We start from the raw sequence: 19,672 nt of genomic DNA, 5'->3' as shown, positions 1-19,672 counted from the left end.
TAACCATTTTAAGCCTACATACATCCAAGAATTCCTTATGTTAGAGATGGATAGTTAGAAATGTTTGATAGCTAACAGATCTTCTTCCTATGTAAGAAGCACTCTAGGAGGAGGAAGGGGAATCCAGACGGTGAGCAGAAGCAGGTCGGGAGGGGGGGGGGGTCAGACCTTGGCCTTTTGGATTTTCACAGTTACCAAATTTAGGCCATAATAAATAAATTGCTAGATTCTCATCCGACTTTTTTTAAAAATCGGGGCAGGCGGGCGGCTTTTATTTTAAATTTTTTATTTTTTCAATTTTGCAGAATTTTTGTTGACCTAATCAGTCGGTGTAATTTTATCTATAAAACCAGAATAAAAGTCATAGTAAAGGTTCCATTAACTCTTACTTTACATCATCACCAATCTTTTTCAACCAATGACCCTTGTTTAAAAAATATATGCATGTATTACAGCAATTACAATCTTTTCAGCTGTCAAAATCATGTTGACCTTTTAGAATGGTTTCACAGTTACCAAAATAAAAAAAATCGAGGCGGGGGTTATATATATAATTATGGCCTTATATATATAAAAAGGACCAATAACATGACTTTGGACTGTTACCTCCCACTCCCTTGGTTTCTTTGTGTTTAAGTATATAAGATTAAGATAATTCATTTTTTTAAAAAAGAGAGAAAACTATAAGTGTTGAAATACATTCAGTTTCACAAAAATTAACGTGATTTAGAGGGACAAAAAGTTAGAATAGATTATTAATAAGAATGATTATAAAATGTTAAAATTTTAGACATATTTTTTTTTAAAATTCCTGGTTTATATTTTAGAAATTTATTATTTGCATCATTTACAGCTAATATACTGATATAGGTCCAAAAGTATACCCAGTAAAGGCATCCATTTTTGTGGCATCTGTCATCAAAGCAGTTAGGATAAAATTATTTCTAGATATTATCAGTACTTCAACAATATTATGTATATGAAGGATTTAAACATACACTCCACTTATTGATTTCTCAACAGGCACCTGGCTTAGGTGCCTGAGATTTGTATAGGCAGATAGGTGGCTACATGACCAAAGCAAACTAAACTGAAATCTACTTGATCAAAAATGATACCTGCCTTAATGAATGCAATAATTCACATCCTCATTTTTTTGCAGTCTCTGCATAAAAGGCACTGAGGCACGATGCCGCTTTTCTTTGTAAAACTTTGTTTATCAGTTGCCACGATGAAGGGGACATAACTCTCATGAACGGAAGTCGTTCTCTACAAGTCAAACAGTTTCGGTGACCTGTATGAAAATAAATCTTTTAAGTTGAATGAATGAAAATTAAAATTCAATAAATAAATGAAAATATATCTCCTAGTATAAATTTCTGAAGATAGCCTTTCAAATTCAATTTATTAAAGACGGCAAATTATGCCGGAAAAATATTTTCTGTTTTAAAAAAAAAAATGTTTACGAGCGCCATCTATCCTCTATCCTAAATATTATTCAAAATGGTGGAGAAAATTCAGACGAAGACGTTGAATGGGCTATAAATTTACTTTCGTTTAGAAAATTTCTATACCAAAATGTAAAACTCGTACAGACAGGTCGTCTATCTTACAACCAGTATTAAATATGCCTGCTCCCAAGGTAATCGTTGACGAGACTGATGTCGTCAAACTAGTATCAGAATTTCTCCTCAACAGAGATCTGAATATCTCCATGCTTTCGCTAGAGCGAGAGACGGGCATTATCAATGGCGAATTTTCTGATGACATGCTGTTTCTTAGACAGCTTATTCTGGATGGCCAGTGGGACGATGTCATTGATTTTATTCAACCTCTGAGTTCCATTGAAACATTCAATTACACCAGATTTCAGTATATCATCATGAAACACAAGTACCTTGAACTTCTGTGCATCAAGTCAGAACCTAGTGTGATGCAGAATTATGACTTTACAGTTGAAGAAGTTGTTAAATGCTTAAACAGCTTGGAGAGTCTTTGTGTATCCAAAGAAGATTACAACAATTTGTGTCTGCTCTTAACCATTCCTAAAATATCAGATCATCCAGAATATCAAAACTGGAATCCCAGTAATGCTCGAGTTAAGTGCTTCAGAGATGTGACACCCCTAGTGGAGAAGTACCTGACACCTATGGATAAATCAAAACACAACTCTGAGACAGCTGAAGAAGACCGCCTGCTTCAGTTGGTTCTGAAGGGAATGCTTTATGAGTCATGTGTGGATTATTGCCAGCAGCGAGCAACAAGTTCTGATCCTTGTGATGAAATGACTTTTCCCTCTCTACTCACAAATTCTGGCTTTAGTGATGCAGACCTCAGTCTTATTTCTTGGTTACAGAACATACCTAATGAGACATTCTCTTGCCCCTTTGAGCAGAAATCTCTGAACTTTGATATTAAACAACTGATAAAGCCAACCTTGGAAGCTTCATGGTCAGAGCAGATCTTGGTGACACCCATCAAGCCTAAGCTGTTCCCACACTCAGCTGTCCCCAATATTAGACCCCGTTCTGCTGATGTTATGACAAGATCTTTGAATCCACAGTTCGATGGATTAAGCAGAGGGCTATGGCAAGGAAGAAAGGACATGTCAGCTTCCATCAGTGGACCAAGTCTTTCTCAATCAATATCTGTTGTGTCAGGTGTTGGTTTGAATGCTGCTAAAAAAGATCCAATGCAGATGTCAATGGACAAGCTATTTTCAGAGGGAGAGATGGTGAACACTCAAAGTTCAGTTGTATTTGAGGAGACTTCCCCAAGACAGAAAGTTCAGCAAGGAACACCCCCAAAAAATAAAAACGAAGCAGAGGAAACTAAACCAAGCCCACCCATTGCAACAATAGCCCCACAGGATAAAAATAAACCAAACCCAAAGGCCGAAGATGAACTGAATGAGAATAACTCAAACTCTGAGCTATTGAAGGAATTTCAGAGACAGAAACAGGTTTGTAGGGAGCAGATTGAGATGTATGAACAACAGAGGGAGAAGATGATGAAAGAGTTAATGACAATCGAGAGCAAGAGTAGCATGATTGACAATAGGGAGGGGCCTGCTGCGGAGGAACAAACAGGTATGGATTGTGAAAATGTTTGTTTATGAAAAATTCAATGTCAGTATACCATTTCAATGTTGTTGTTTTTTTTCAATGTTGATCATCAAGTAGACTTAATTTTTTTTTGTTACCATGTTTTTTGTAGACCAACTTTTCTTTTTAGCTACTTTGCAGATTTAAACAACTTTCTTCCAGAATTTTTTCACCCTACTAAAGTTGTTTTTACTTTCAAGAGATAGATAATTGGTGTTTTTTTATAATGAAAGTTGCTTTTCTTGAAAAGAAAGTTGGTTTGCAATGATTGTTGTTTTGTTATTCATATTTAGTGGAAGTCTCTTACATTCTTAGATTTGTTTGCTAGATTGAAACCATGTATTATATATAAACACAAGCACTGAAGGTGGAGGTGAATTCAACATATAATATTATGAACCTGCTAATGACAGACTTCTCAGTCTATTTAGAAGTTGTGAGTTTGTATGTAGACAAGTGAAAGTGCATGTATTTCAATTTTGTTGGTTATATTTGACATTTTATTTTACAGCATCGGTTCACCCACAAAATACAAGTTCTCATCAAAAACAAACCAACCATACACCGCATTTAAATCAGTCAAACAATCATAACAGTGCACCTATCCAAAAAATGTCAAATAATCAAGCAAACATTATCAGTCAGAAGCCCCAAAATGTCACACCACCTCGTAATGGGACCCCTGTCACTAACAAACACATGGACCCAGTAACCCCCATTTACCAGGCCGATAGTCTAGCTAACACCCCGACCTGTGACTTTACTGTTGGTGGTTATGAGCTGGGGTCAGAGAGGAGCATTCTGACACCATTAGGTATAGAGGAGGTTCCCACAGGGTTACAAAATCCTTCAGCAAGCTTAATTCCTAGAGAGGCTGGTCCAGTGGACTCCTCAAAACAAACTGCAGGTAATTTTGTGATATATTTTTAATTGTTACATATTCTAACATCACTTAGTATATAAAAAATGTACTTTCACACTAACAATTTAATATGGGCTTTAGCTGTTGCCACAGGTCGTACCCCTAAAAACCCAGTCAAATCTGTCAAAGCAAAAGAAATGCCCACTAATCCAGGTCGTTCTAAGACTGCAGCTGTCAGAAAAAACAGCAACTCAAGCACAGTGGGTAGAGGAAAACAACTAGAATCGAGGCCCACTGCTGTGTCAGGTTCAAAATCTGTGGGGCGGGGCACTGCCACAAGGCCCACTACTCTGAACCCAGGAGGGTCCAGTAAACTAAGGAAGTCCCCAGTTTGCAGTAAAGGTGATTGCCTGGTGCATGAGTAAAGGCATTTGATGCATATGAGGAATTGCTGATTGAATGCAATTTTAACATGAATGGCATCTTAAAAATCATTGCAGAAATTTAGAGTTTTAAGTGCACAGCAACAAACATGTACATGTTATTTGTAATGCAGTAAATGATATTCATACAGGTTTACCAAGGTTGCACTATTGAAAGCCTTGGGAAATATCTTGCTTCAAAGTTTACCAATACATTAACAAAATATTAAACCCCTACAACAATGTATTATAACCTTGAGTATTTTTGTTTGATATGGTTTTTAATGCCGCCCAGCTAAACACAACTAAACACAAAAAATTACTAAACTTGAAAAATATACTTCCATCTGAAATCAATGAAAGTGATGGTATGATTATTATATGAGTATTCTAAATTAGATTTTTGTGTAATTTATGATATTAACTGCTATGTTTAAAGCTTGTTAGTTCCAGCAAGTTTTTTTCCCTTTTGTTTGAATTTTTTGTTGTGACTTGTCTGTATGTACAGTATATGTGTTGTGTGTATAAATCAATATATCCTTGCATATGCTCTATCAAAGGCTCTGTCGGAGTCTGTCCAGTGTTGTTTAATATCAGTGCTCAGGTAATCACTCTCCTTTTGGGAAGGGAGACAGAGTAACTTGTTTATATTAAAAGAGTATGTTGAAATGTATTTAAGCTTATGAAGAACAGTAAAATGTGCAAGTTTTCTGAGAAAATATAATATTTGGAATATATACGAGAGTCATTAAAAAAATACGTAGACAGTGTTTCTCATCATATTATTATTATAATTATTACAAGATTATAGATCAACACATTTTCGTAAATAAAAACGTAATTTGTCGAAGTGTGAAGTTTCATTCCATTCGATTAAATAGAACCCATGTTAGCCAATTTTTAAAGCAACATGTTTTGTTACCACGGAGCGCGGTTAACCAACATTGTAATGTCAACAACTATGTCGAGAAATTTTCTCAAAATTGCTCTGCTTTTTAATTTCACACACGGTTTGTTGCGACTTTTCCATTCATAAATTAAAAACGTATCGTTAACCAGTGGCATAGCGTCCATTAAGGCAAAAAGGCAAAACAATGCCTACACATAATTTTTGGCAAAATTGACGGTCATGTTTTTAAAAAAATAAATCAATGAAATAAATTAATTGGTCAATAATAAATAAATTTTAAAAATAAAATTCTGCATATTTATTTTATAGCTGTAAAACATAAATTCTAATGCAATTGTTTTGTAAAACGTGTTTTGATTGGCTAATGCACTGGTGTTTGAAGCAGTAAAACGAGCATTAACGAGCATGAAAGCTTTTTCATTGTGACGTCATAATAGAGCGACGCAAAAACACAATGCTCCGTGACGTATTTCATGTAACAAAATTCAACAAAATAAGACGTAAACAACAAACAAAATGCACGGATTGCATTAGAATACGAGTAATTTGGTATTTGCGACCGTTAATGCTGATTTAACGGTCGCATTACGCGTCGCCGGTAAAACTCAGTTTGCGACCGTTAAATCAGCATTAACGGTCGCAAATACCAAATTAGAAGATAGTTATTCCCTAATTTACAGTCTTGTTTCTTTTAGTGGCATTAGCAGTCAAACTGAGTATCCCATACAAAGACCCTGGGACATTCTTGCAATCCTCTTTGACAAATAAAGAAAAACTCGAGTTTCTCACAACAAAGTGGGAACCATTTGATGTTTTAATCCCAACCAAGTTACTCTAGTGTAATGTATTACCGTTCAAATTAAACCGAAATTTAGTATCAAACTAACATGCAGTTCAATCCCTTAAAACTTTCTTTCCCATATATTTCCGTTCGCTCAGCAGCATTCCTGATATATTAAAATCGGCTCAGACCGATCTCTCTCTCTCTCTCTCTCAGTAAAATTTATCTGTTTCTACAAAACAATGACAACACACAGGGGTATTAGTTAAACACCATTTTTTTTTGAAAATATTAATTTAAATTTAGAACAAATAATATAAATGCCTAAATGTATCATCGTGTCCAAATATTCAAATCACGGGGAGGGGTATCCAAAGATAGTAATCTGCTTAATAAATTCTTTCTAACTACAATAAAGATTTACTGGTATGTACATTGATGTACATGTGATATACATTTTGGGGGTAATTTCTAAAATGATAAAATAAATACTGTAAACCAACTTTTACTCACGACGACTTTATTTCGCGATTTACCGGGGTTAAACTAGTTCGCGACGATTAATTTTCGCGATCAAATTTTTTTTGATCTGGTGTTAATAGACAAAGATACTTTAAGGACTGGTTTGCAAAGAGAAATATTCGCGATTACCAGACTCTCGCGAACTTTGTGAAAATTTCTCGCCCGCGAATAAAAGTTGGTTTACAGTAATTTTAAACTAGCACCACATATTTTGTTTAAATTAATTTTCTTTTCTCAAAAGTGCTAATTTTGCGTCTAATTTTCAAAATTTTCTCGGGGGAGGTCCCCCAGATCCCCCCAGCAGGAGGGGGTGACCCCCTCCCGCATCTTCCCCCTTTCCGCGCTTCGCGACTCATTTTTTATGGTGCCTACACATATATTTGATGCACGCTATGCCACTGTTAAAGGGGGAGGAAATAAGCACCTCCTTCAAATTTACCTGGTCTTAGAACCCCTGTCAATCATCTGAAATTAAGCATGGGATTGGATACTTTGATTTGATTGACATTTAGTTTGCTGCTGTTGTGTATATCTTGTGTACCTTGTCTGGAGATCGTACCGACCATCGAATTAACTTTCAGGCTTTTGATGCCTACCGCACATGCACAGGCGCTTGTTCGCACATGCCAACTTGATAAAGAAGCAATCGTTCTTTTCTTTTTTAATTCATAAGAATATGCCATAAATATAATCAATCTTTCAAATAATTAAATAAATGACAAGAAAAACCATGGCTAAATAATATATATTATAAATTTAATTTTAAAAGGGAGGATTTCATATCAATATTACGATTACAATCGATAATTTTAATTTCCGTGTCAAAACATGAGTTAACGTACATTTATTCCTCCAGCAAACCGACCTGCGTTTGAAGCTAGTATCATGGAATTAAATAAAATTATTTTTTAAAACAAGTATGACAACATTGTAACATTGGTCATGTGTCAACATGGTCAAGCGAATTTATATTTATAAGACAAACCTGTACGTGTCGTTTTTCTTCGAGATATGGTGACGAAGTTGCGGTATAATAATAAGTTTTAGAAGAGAAATTACTCGGAATATAACATCTCGCTTTGTATTAATGTTTGAAATTAATAATGAATCACGAAAGAAAAAAACGATGCAGATGATTCCATTCCCGTTTCATAGCTGTCGGGGAATCAACCCCGGTCCGAACCCTGGCCATTTTTACCGACCATGCGTTATGGAAAAATCAAGTATGTTTATCTTAAAAAGATATCTGTTTAGACAATAATATTTCTACTTCAACATTTTATTCTCAAAACATCGTTTCTAAGTTTCATTGCTATTTACCGAGAGACTGTTTTATGATTCACTTTTTTCTTTCTTTTTGCGTAGACGACGTGTAATTTGAATTACTTCCCTTTTTGTCGCCAGAATACAACGACAGATTTAGGTGCTAAATGTATTTTCGTTATAACACTTCACTAAGAAACACACTGTATATAAAAATGTCGAATTATGAAAAATATCAATTATTTTTAAAGAAAGAAATTGAGAAGGATTCTGTCTGCAACAAAAAATGCTTTATTTCGCATTTCAATTCATGAGCTAAACGTGAAAAAAACGTCCTCGGTTAACAAAGTCGTAGGAAAACGCATGTACAGGTAATACATTCAGGGGCTCAGGTAACGTCCTGTGTATATAGATAGTATACACAATCCAGCGTCGTTCCCTCGGGGCTTCTCAGCCGCTTCGATTAAGCTCCACCCCACACCCAACTTACCTGAGGAAAACCGTACGGTTGAAAACCTCGGCCTTTAACACTTCATACTTAATTTGCTAACAATTGTCCAAATAGCTTTGAACTAGATTGTCAGTGTTTTCAAATTCTTAACCACGTAACTCTATTAGTTCCACAACAGTGAAGCACACATCAGGTTTAATGACATTCCTAACTCTTTTGACAAGATTTTTAACTATAACCTGTTTCTTTGCAGACCATCCCTCGTCCGATTAAACTCGCCACCACTCAAAAATTGTATTTTCCATTTTATACAAATACACGGCTCATTTTCATACGTTTCCTGGTTTATACAGAATTTTTTACTTCTGTTAAAGAAGTTTCCCGAATGCAAAGCAAAATTTTATTGCTACTGGCTGTACTGCAATGTCAGGTTTTTTACCTTTTTTTAATCAAGTCCATATGTATTTAGAAACTGATATCTTTTAAACAGAGTGATAGATTACATTACCTGATAGCATCTTAAGTTATACAGCAAGACTTAATCTAAACATGTAAATTTTATTTTGATTAAACTCCATTTATTAGAGGTATGACTATAGAGACTATAAAGTGAAAATTAGTAAATTACTCAATTTTGACATTGCTCTGTGACCCCATTTTTGCTATTCTAAATCTTTGATAATTTTCATAAATATGAAGATATATTCCAAATTTTTTTAATCAAATTGTTAAAATATGTATACCAACTTTGGATATAATATGACGTTAAATAAAAAAGTTAGGACAAATGTCTACGAACTTTTGGAATGACTCGTTTTTGATTCTCTCTCTCTCTTTGCTTAACTTCAATGGAGCCATAGTATGACCTGTTTTGAATATATGCTATAATTTTGCAAGACAATAAACCAGCTGTCAGTGGAGGTGTGGAACCCAAACCAGTGGGACCCGTCGTATCCCAGAGTCCCAAAAAGACACCCCGACCAGTCAGTCAGGCAGGAATTGTAAGTAGAGTCATATAGCTTCATCCAGTCTAGGGAATTCTGCAAAAATTTATTTCAGTTTTTGTACAAATACATAGAATGATTTAATTTTTTACAACATAAATATGATCTAGAATGTTTAAGAGTTGAAAAAAAAATATCATTGAAAAATGTTGTCAGTTGGGACAAAAAAAATATATTATAGTATGTAAAGTTTATCTTGACATTACCAGATTGGAGATCAGAAGATTTCTAGTCCCAAGTTTGTCCCCATCTGTACTCTGGAGGACATTCAGGCCATCAGAACTGTGGCCTACCATCCATCTGGAACCATGTTTGCTGTGGGCTCTAACTCCAAAACTCTGAGAGTGTGTGCCTTCCCAGATGTCTCTAATCTGAGGTACGATAAAACACCCATAAGAACAAGAAACATGATTCTTAAAGGGTTATTTCTGATAGAGGACTTCGGATGCCTTCTTCTCAAGAAAGAAATTTGTGTCTTTCAGTGAGAATCACCAGACCTTTGAAACACAGACAATGTACCTCAAACACAAACACCATAAAGGTTCAATCTACTGTGTAGCATGGAGTCCAATGGGGGACCTCCTAGCCACAGGTTCAAATGACAAAACCATCAAAATGTTCCAGTACAACATGGATATGAACTCACAAGGTATTCCAACACACAAGAATAATTGTTGCATTATTACTTGTAAACTTTTAAGTTAAAGAATAAAGTTAATTAAAAGTTTTCCCAATAATTGAGGGTATCTGTGTGGTATTGTTTTCTTGCCATTAGTTCTGTTTTCAGTGATTGGGTTAATCTTTTCTGTCTGTATTGTACCTGTAGGTCCTGAGATGGAGTTGTCCTTCCATGACGGTACGGTGAGGGACATTGTCTTTATGCAGGACACAATAAATAGGTCATCTCTCCTGATAAGTGGAGGGGCAGGGGACTGTAAGATTTACGTGACAGACTGTGAGACAGGGATGCCAGTCAGAGCCATGGCAGGACACTCAGGTATGAAGAGTGCCGAAAATCATTGTTTTCAGTAATAAGTGTTAACAAAATACATTACAGTTAATTCTCGATAAACCGCCACCTTTTGTAATTTAGAAATCATGGCTTTATAACGAATTTGGCGATGAATTGAATTTCCCATCTTTTAGAAAACAAGAGGTAGAGTTATCATTCTTAGAAATACCATTTAGCGTTTCTATTCTTATTATTACATGTACATGTATATAAAACATATTTCTGATTGAAAATACTTTAAGTAATTTTTTTAATGTACAATTTCGCTAAAACAAAATGTGCAGTTATGAAATAAAGACAAATATTTGTATATGAAAGTAAATGCAAATATGTGTTGCATCATATATTGCCGATAATAAGTAAAATGAATTCTTGAATATGTTCATTGTTTATGGTATCATTGTTGATGGAACGTTCACAATTTATACCGTATAATTATTTTTTCCAGCAAACGTTGCACTGTTTAAAGCAGAGATCAAAATAATATTGTTATCGGCGTACTTTTCAACGACCGCTTTCCTGGCGAAGCCATGACTAAATGATTTTATTAAACAGAAAACAAAATTATTATAACAGTTCATGTTAGAATTATTGTTTTTCTAATTCTTGTTTAATTACTTAATTGCATGTACCTTGTCTGCATTTGCATGCTTTACAACAGGAATAGAGTCAACTAATTAGCCGCGCTTCACTGACCACATGCACCTGTGGCGGTATATCGTGATAATTGACACTTAAAAATGGATGTTTGTTGTGAAAACAGGGTGGCGGATGGCGGTATGCAAATTTGGTGTTATAAAGAGAATTTTATATATCAGGAAAAACGTTCTTGGGAAATCATGGCGGTATTGCGAAAATGGCGATGAATCGAATGGCAATAATTCGAGAATTGACTGTACTTTACTCCCTTCATAGATTTCATTTGTCTTATTGATATGTACCAAAAGCATAGTTAAAACATGTAATAGGGATATTTCAAAATGAGTTGAATTCCAAATCACTTTTCCTTTATGTATTTCAACCTCAATGTCTCAACATATAATGGATATCTCAAAGTTATTTTCTGGCTTACATGAAATCCAGAAAACAATGTTTGACTGTACTAAAAAAATTTGATATTGATTATATTGATGCTACCTGTGTGGTGAGCTTTAATGCTTCAATAACATCTCGCCTACTTCAGGACATGTGTACTCCCTGCATACCTGGGGTGGTTGTATGTTTGTCAGTGGGTCAGCAGACAAGACAGCAAGATTCTGGGACCTCAGGGCCTCTACTGCTATTACAGTGGTCCCCAGCTCAACAGGTAATGTAGACAATGTTCTTATAATGAATCAATATAGAGACAGAACTTCACTATCCTCTTCTAAGACTCTGTTTTTAGTTTTTCTTTTCTGGGGAAAGTTTCTGGGAGAAATAGAGTATATTTGATTGTTAAAATATATTAGATTAAAATTACAATTTTACTTTTGGTAGGAAGTGCTTTTGCGTCAGTGTGTGTTGACCCCTCGGGTCGTCTCTTGGCCTCGGGTCATGAGGATGGGAGTGTGATGCTGTATGACATCAGAGGTTCGCGGGGAATTCAGAGCTTCCGCCCTCACACCGGGGAGTGTCGTACAGTACGATTCTCCATGAATGCTTTTTACCTGTTGAGTGGATCATATGACAAGAAGATCATCATGACAGACATGCATGGTAGGAATAAAATCAGATAAAAATGACAATTTTTCTACCAAAATTACCAAAGTACCAAAAGAAATTTTATTTTAATGAAATTGAAGTAATAAATCTATGAATCAAAATGTATTAATATTTGTTGGAGGTGATAATTTATCCTACAATGTACTAAATCTATAAGTCCCGGCTGATATTGATATCATCGTACACATTGTGAATCTATCTGATAAGGTTGATATTATATACATTTGTATGTATTTTATCCAGGTGACCTACTTAGGCCATTGCCCAGTGTGGTGGTTGCAGAACATGAAGACAAGGTCATTCAATGTCGCTGGCACCCAACACAACTGGCCTTCACTAGCACCAGTGCTGATAGACATGTCACATGCTGGGGACTTCCTGTGGTGTAAACAGTCACATGATCAAATCACATGACAGGCACACCACCTGATGATAACTTGCTGTGGAGTGATTTGAATCTGTGAATGCTGGGCTAGATATTTAAGGAGTATGTCATTGATCCAAAATATGTTATGTTGTTATTTGATATACATGGCAAAATTATCTGATTCAAGTATTTATACAAGTACACTTTAACATTATACAAGTATTGACTTTTGATGAGGTCTACTCGTAACTATACAGACCTGGTCAGGTATTGGTTGACCGAGGCCGAAGGTCAAGGTTAACCAACACCTGACCAGGTCTGTATAGTCACGAGTAGACCAAATTCAAAAGTCAATAACCGTTTTATTAAATGATCAGGAATTTTACAACACTTTTGATACTTTCAATCTTGTCTTCCATCAAATAAAAACACCCATAATATAATTGTCACGACTTATCTAATTAACAACTAGTAGTTAAAAATTGAAAACAATATTATTAAACAATAAATACTCAACCATTTACTTTCAAAAGCGTTTAATCTCCTTGGTACTGGCGTCTGACATGTTTACATTCACACCGACACATGCTTTGAAACCCGCAATCTGATTGGTCGAAAAAACTAAGCAAATATATGGTTGGTCAGGAGGGAAAACCCGAATAAACCTCATATGAGGTGAACTCACTCTGACGTACATCTCAGGAAAAGGCGTCTAGACCAATCGGAGAGCACTAAAATTCCTGGTCATTTATTAAATACAAATGTAATTCAAAATTAATACATGTATAGTGGATCTGTGGTTTTGACTTAACTTCAACTTTGATATCACAAGCCTTTTAGCTTGATGTATCACTCCCAAGGAGTTCAGGACTTGGAGGGGGTATGTTGTACAGGTTTTATTTTTTGATGATGATTATGAATAAGCACACCAACTTCTTAGCCATATTAAGAATCCTTCTTATTATACCTGTACTTCAAATTGGATATTTTCTCAACACATACTTGTATTATCAAGGATAGTTGAATTTTTTGACATTGATAAATCTTTCTTCACATTCAGTATACATCTTATATTTCAAAAAATAATATTGCTACTGTGCTTCCCAAGTGCTTCATTTCACCCATAGAATCATTAATATACATGTAACAGATAAATTTAAGCTTTACAAATACATTTATAAGATATTTTGGACTAAAATTCTGTTACAAGGTATTTGTGGAACTGTTCGATAAAATTTTGTGCACATCGTAATCTGCTTTTATATTTATATATATACAAGTAAAATGAAACCAGTGTGCACTGCCCAAGGAATGTAAATCACTATAAATATATTGATGTTAGTATTTTTACACAATTTAGAAGTTCTTATATTAGTGTGGTCTTCTCACAGGACTCGAATGGAATTAAAGATTATCGGGTATCATCTTTACATTTTTTTCCAAGAGCTTTGCTTACAATGATGTGCTAATTATACTTTATTTTGATGGTGCATATATTGTGTTTGTTTTGTTTTACTCTGTATTTATCGCAGTCATACAAATCATGAAGCACATTTAGATCTGAGAACTTGTACAAAACGATGCCATTGTTATCTAGTCAATTATTTTTTTTGTGTATGGTATTTTATTTTTCTTTTAATTTTGCAGCAACTTGTACACTATCAGTTGTGGGAATATTTTCTTTTTAAATCTATTATTTTGAACTCATCCTGGTGGATTGTTTTGTTTGCTTTATTTTGATCTTTTTTTGTTCATTCAGAATGATGAACATTTATGAGTAGCCATCCTTACAGAAATGATTTGTCCCATGGTATTTGCTTTTCGTCTGTGATTTTTTTTACTCTAAGGTTGGGTTACTATTCTGCTTTATTATTCATATTCCCTCCATTTTTGTGATGGTATATTTCATTCCGCCCATTTAGTTTTTTTTCCCTCCCAAAGCATTCTTTTATATTTAGCATTACTTTGTGTACAAATGTATTTATTATTTTGGTATTTAGTTTATTTTTTAAAAATATTTTTGAGAATTCAGTATACATAAATACATATTTGCAAATATACAAAACATAAGCTACATTGTAACATGAAATATTGTAAGATTTCAGATAGTCATCTTGTAGATTGTTTACATTTATTAAAGAAGTGTTTCTTGTAATCCATATAAATCTGTAGATCTATGGTACTATTTAAGCTATATTTCATTCACTAGTTCCTATTAATACATGTATTACTATTTGAGTTTCTCTAATCTTAAGAAGAATTTAAGTAATTTTCCGACTTTCGTCAATATTTTTTAAATTACCTACTACAAAAAAATATAATTATTGGTAAAAAAAAATCAATTACACAAATATGTTTATCAGCAACATTCATAACTTTATTAAAAAACAAATCAATTACATTTTGCATCTCTTAATAAATTTCAAATTTCTTAACAGCAACCACTTTTTCATAATGATTGGTTTTTTTCCCCTTGATATTGATTAATGCTATTTATGTTACTTGTATGTATAATATACATACAAATTAATCAAATATACTTCTGAATGTACAATGATGTTTTACTATGCTACGCTTTACATTTTTTGAGAATTCAATGTTTCTGCAAATTTCTTTCAATATCTGCTTTTTGTTATTTTTCTTGTTTCACAAACAGGAGGTAGAATAAACTTGATCATCAGTGAACACAGAATTCTTATTCTTTTGTGATCACAGCACATTAGTATCTGTTTGTCAAGTTGAAATGTCTGAGGTGATCAGAAGATGTCATCAGCATCATAACTGACCACTTCTCTCTTGTCTTTGTATGAGCTCTTCTGGGAGTTACTGGCAGCTAAAAAATAAACATTTACATCATATTGTGTAATTCTATCAACCACGTCAAAACTAATGAAATTGTCAGAAAGAAAAACGTTCTGACATTGTGCACTGCAGCATGTTTATTTGCAACATCTAAACAAGTTTTATCAGTGTAAGATTGGAGATGGACCTGCTACAAGTCCGTCCTTGCATGGATGCATTATCCAGTTATATCACTATAGGGCTTATAGTTTCTTGATAATGAACCTGCTCTTAAAACTTTAAACTGGTCACTCATCTGGAAAATGTAGGTCAAATCAGCATCTACGTTTGTTTGGTATTGTGTAACCTTAGATGCATCATCCATGCATATTTTGTCCAGGAAGAGCTTAGAGTTACTTGGAATGGACTTACTCCTAAAACTTTAGACAATTCTTTTTCAAATACATGTAGTTGATTGACCTTTTATTGCTATTGCTATGCTGGTCAGTCTTTTTATAGACCTATGTCTTTCTGTAACTATTTTTACCTATTGATGACCATGATTTTGTGGACTGGTCAGTGTTCTGATCAAAAGAAGGTTGTCTTCTGGCCATTGTCACCTTTAGCTGGATTCCCTCCACCATGGCACCATTCACCTACAAAACAAGCAATGACCCAAATGTGGTAAAACATTTCAAATCAAAAAGGACTCGTATAAGTGGAAATTTTAGCAAGACGCAAATTTAGCAATTTCTCCTTCAAAATCGGTATTTTATTTTTAGCGATAAGTAATTTCAGCGATTTTAAAATGCTCACTAAAGAAGCCATTACAAATAAAATGCAATAAATATTTAGCGATCTGAGCACCCTCACTTATAAAGCCAAAATTAATTCCTTGCTAAAAATTCTACTTATACTTATCTATTAACTATGAAGTATACTATAGCAGTGAAATAAATACCTCAGCTATAGCTGTGTCTGCAGATTCCATTCTTTCAAATGTCACAAACCCAACGCTGAAACAAGAGGTACATTATAAACCCAAAATATAATCTATGATACATTTTCTAAATGTTCCAGAAATAAAGGAGCAAAAGTTGGCTCATCAAGAAGACTGAATGATACAGACTATGAAAGCTTTCTGTATTATATACACATTCTAGTACCTATATAAAAGATTAAAAATAATTAACAAGATAGGCTTTACTGTTTGTCTCTCTCCATATTGATGTTGAGTATAGTTCCTATGTTGGAGAAGGCTTTCCTGAGAATTTCCTCAGTGATACCGAGTCCGTTGACGTAGATGGTGTTGCCTTTCTTGGGTAAGTCGTAATCTCTGTCTCGTCTTTCCTGCTGATTTCTTTCCTCCCTTCTCTCCTCTCTGTCACGATCATAACCTTTAAACAAATTTTGACAGTTAATAGTTGTGTATGCAGAGAATATTGATAAATGTCAATTTTAAAGGTTCATAACAAAAGGATTTTTAATACAACTGCTGAAGTTTATCTACTGAATGATGCAAGAAGTTGCAAAGATCATAAACTAGTATAATCTTGGATTTTTTAAAATCAAATATGCAAATTATTTAAGATACATTTTTGTTTATATTCTCCCTACATAGGGTTAATCCTTTATAGTCTCTGTCTTTTACTCAAAAGACTCATAGGGATTTATGCAGACATTTTTTGAGTACCATGTTAAACTGAACAACTAAAGAGATACATAAAGTTTGTACAATACCTGAAATATTTTAGCATGAGAGAAGAAGAGATAGAGATAGAGAGAGTACAACATTAAAGACAAAAACAAACCTCCTTCCCTGTGAAATAATAAAGACAGAAAATACAATGTTTAAGAAAGGTAGATTACCCCCACTGACAAAGCTGTCATACAGGCCTCTCATCCTTGGTCTCTGGGAGGACTTCTGAAAAGAAGGAAGAAACCTCTTTAATAATAGACCTCGCTGATGCAAGGGAAACATTCTAACATTATTGTTTGATAAGTTTCCTTACATTTCCCTCTTTATCTTCTTCATCTGGATGTGCAGCTGCAAATGGCTGAAATCCAACAGCTGTTGGGGTCTTTTCAGGATCCTAAAGAAAAACACAAAAACAAATATAGATATTATTGAATCCATATCAGATAAATTTCCACAAGAAATAAAGACTAAATCAGTTGCTTTTTCTTTCCAAGATAATGGAAAAATGTTTACTCTTTAAATTTCTAGAAATATTCTTACCTTTAATTTTCTCTCTTGGTTTTTCGAACGTTTAAAACTTTGTTTTTCATTATCCACTTTTATTTTTATTGACTGGAAAATAAGGAATACAAGATGAAGAAGCGTAAAAGATTATGATTTATGAGTCTAATTATGACTGTGTCATGTATATAAATGCAAGCATATGCTTCTAATTCCTAATATTCTCTATGATTCTATGCATGTATGAGTTTCTAAAATTTCATTTAAAAAAATAACTATCATCTAGTAGCATTATTATTAATTTTAAAATTATTATAATTATCAATACAACTGGTAGAAAAGAATGTTGTCATGTATATAACATTTTACATTTTCAAGTGGACATATATTTCACTGTACATAGTTCTACCCACTGAGCTACCAAATACTTTGACAAATCCCCGCACAATTTTTTTAAGGCTGTATACCTAAATATATGTGCAGTATTATGCTGCCCGTTTTTTATTTGCCACCAATATAAAGGCAACAAAATAAGTTGTAAGCCATGATGGAACTCAAACCCTGGTACTCCTGCTAACCATGTAACTTCCCTAACCACTGATCCCATGCACACATAACCCATCTCACATTCTAATTACACTCTAATGTTTTAAAATTTGATAAAGCTTCATTACCCCTGACTTGAGAAGTTTCTTGGCTTGTTCTTTGGCATCTTCTGCTGACTCTGCTGCAGCTATAACAAATAATTAAAAAAATTAAGTTAATGTACATGTACTACATTTTTAATCATAAGACTTTCCTTTCTGTTTTCCTCTTTAGCAAGTTTGAAACATTATAAAGAAAATAACATCATTGTATTTTTTTCTTTCATTGTATTGAAACATTTACTCGCACAAACTTGAATGTTCACTCATTTCAATTTTTGCTTTGGAACATCAATGCAAAATTATATTCAATAAACCTTCTGTTTTTGCCTTATGGATTTTGCAAATTCAGGGGAAAAATCTTTCTAAATTACTCTTTAGTTTGCATAATCAACAGGAATATAGTTCTTTGTAAATGAATAGTTGTACAAAAATCTGCAAGTTTGGCAGTAATCTGTTGCCTTGCTGGTTTATTTTACTGGTAAATTTTTTTTTACTAACGTCTTTTAGCAGGTGCTGCCTGTGGTTGTTCTCTCTCTGGTTTGGCTGTTCTTATTGCCTGCAGTGCCTTTTTCTGTAAAATATTTTGAAAAAGTGTTAAATTCCTTTATACTAATAAAATAGCCATTCAATTAACAAGAGGGAAACAACCAAGGACCGATTACTTTGCGTTCTGTGTCAGTCCAAATGACTGGTAAATGTTGACAGAGGAACTTGCGCAAAATCTGACTAAATTTCTTATGAATTCCCTATAACGTCCGATCATAATCTTTCAAACTCTTTTCTGCAATCTTGTGTCAATCAAGTGTCAAACTTTGATTGGTAAACTGATAAAACAGGTTTGTTGACGGTGCTACGGTAAGCCAAGCGAGAAAATCAAACTAGATTAAAAACCTATATAGAAAATCGACCCCAAGATAATTCAAGAAAATCGACAATCAAATTAGCATGAAGTGTGCAGTGTTTATTGAAACATGATGCACAATGTGTTGATAATAAAATCGAAAAAAAGTTTTCATCTTTTTATTTAATTTTTTTTTGACTGATAGAAACAAGGCAGTCGGTCCAAATGACTGACAGCGGAAAAAAGATTTCAAGAACTCTGGTATCTAGTCTTCAAGATTACCGAGAATAATGAATTAAGATAAAAATTGAAAATTTACATGAAAAACCTACAAGCAAGATCAACATCAGGTAAGTACTAAGCAAGTAACAGGGTAAGGCCTACCCATGGAATTTTTTATTGAATGTTATTTTTTAAAACCACACAGACATCAAGAAAAACAACACATAATCCTAAAACAAGCAAAAGTCACCTTCTTTTTCAGAATTGCATATTTTTGTTTCAAAATAAGCTCCTCTTCTGTTAAATTCTGAGGAAAGTTTACATGATTAACCATTTTCAAAATAAAAATATTTACAGTAACTCTTCTGCAGAGAAGATTAATTTGGTAGAAAAATGATCTTACTAATTTACGACAGAATGGGTGAAAAAAAAATTTATTATAATTTGGAATATTTGATTCAAAATTACTATATATTTTAAATATCTGATATTTGTTTTAAATGACTATATTTTTACAATATTTGGGATGATTATAATTTCAATATTTTAACAATGCTCAATATCTGTTCTTCACTCTTGGTT

The 19,672-nt window shown here is 33.8% G+C and overlaps 2 protein-coding genes across 4 annotated transcripts; one reads left to right on the top strand and one right to left on the bottom strand.

Annotated features, from left to right (window-relative positions):
* The first annotated feature begins 1,495 nt into the window (after window positions 1-1,495).
* LOC134229949 (WD repeat-containing protein 47-like) lies at window positions 1,496-15,084 on the top strand. Of its 3 annotated transcripts, none has more exons than XM_062711728.1 (10): window positions 1,496-3,089; window positions 3,616-4,011; window positions 4,120-4,368; window positions 9,213-9,316; window positions 9,529-9,695; window positions 9,802-9,968; window positions 10,146-10,316; window positions 11,515-11,637; window positions 11,808-12,026; window positions 12,276-15,084. In XM_062711728.1, exons 1-10 carry the CDS (start codon window positions 1,628-1,630, stop codon window positions 12,419-12,421), a joined length of 3,204 nt encoding a protein of 1,067 aa, XP_062567712.1. In that variant the 5' UTR covers window positions 1,496-1,627; the 3' UTR covers window positions 12,422-15,084. The 3 variants fall into 3 exon arrangements, with proteins under 3 accessions (XP_062567712.1, XP_062567711.1, XP_062567713.1); XM_062711727.1 differs by having other exon boundaries at window positions 4,108-4,368; XM_062711729.1 differs by lacking the exon at window positions 4,120-4,368.
* Window positions 14,847-19,467, bottom strand: LOC134229951 (negative elongation factor E-like). Its single transcript, XM_062711730.1, has 10 exons — window positions 19,341-19,467; window positions 18,526-18,598; window positions 18,055-18,113; window positions 17,420-17,491; window positions 17,193-17,273; window positions 17,050-17,104; window positions 16,388-16,577; window positions 16,142-16,196; window positions 15,728-15,836; window positions 14,847-15,232 (listed from the first exon to the last, which is right to left on the bottom strand). The coding sequence occupies exons 1-10, from the start codon at window positions 19,422-19,424 to the stop codon at window positions 15,156-15,158; spliced, it is 855 nt and encodes a 284-aa protein (XP_062567714.1). The 5' UTR covers window positions 19,425-19,467; the 3' UTR covers window positions 14,847-15,155.
* Window positions 19,468-19,672: the final 205 nt, after the last annotated feature.

Source organism: Saccostrea cucullata, unplaced genomic scaffold (genome assembly GCF_032062105.1).
Source record: "Saccostrea cucullata isolate Sc308-1 unplaced genomic scaffold, CSIRO_AGI_Scuc_v1 ctg423, whole genome shotgun sequence".
Taxonomy (NCBI): domain Eukaryota; kingdom Metazoa; phylum Mollusca; class Bivalvia; order Ostreida; family Ostreidae; genus Saccostrea; species Saccostrea cuccullata.
This window is presented reverse-complemented; position numbering and strand designations above follow the sequence as displayed.

Excerpts from the sequence above, each read along its gene's own strand:
- LOC134229949 (XM_062711727.1), top strand. The coding sequence starts at position 1,628 with ATGCCTGCTCCCAAGGTAATCGTTGACGAGACTGATGTCGTCAAACTA. Across the intron at positions 4,012-4,107 it reads CTCCTCAAAACAAACTGCAG|CTGTTGCCACAGGTCGTACC; the intron begins GTAATTTTGTGA and ends TATGGGCTTTAG. Across the intron at positions 9,696-9,801 it reads CCAGATGTCTCTAATCTGAG|TGAGAATCACCAGACCTTTG; the intron begins GTACGATAAAAC and ends TGTGTCTTTCAG.
- LOC134229951 (XM_062711730.1), bottom strand. The coding sequence starts at position 19,424 with ATGGTTAATCATGTAAACTTTCCTCAGAATTTAACAGAAGAGGAGCTT. Across the intron at positions 17,274-17,419 it reads ACCAAGAGAGAAAATTAAAG|GATCCTGAAAAGACCCCAAC; the intron begins GTAAGAATATTT and ends GTTTTTCTTTAG. Across the intron at positions 16,197-16,387 it reads AATATGGAGAGAGACAAACA|CGTTGGGTTTGTGACATTTG; the intron begins GTAAAGCCTATC and ends CTCTTGTTTCAG.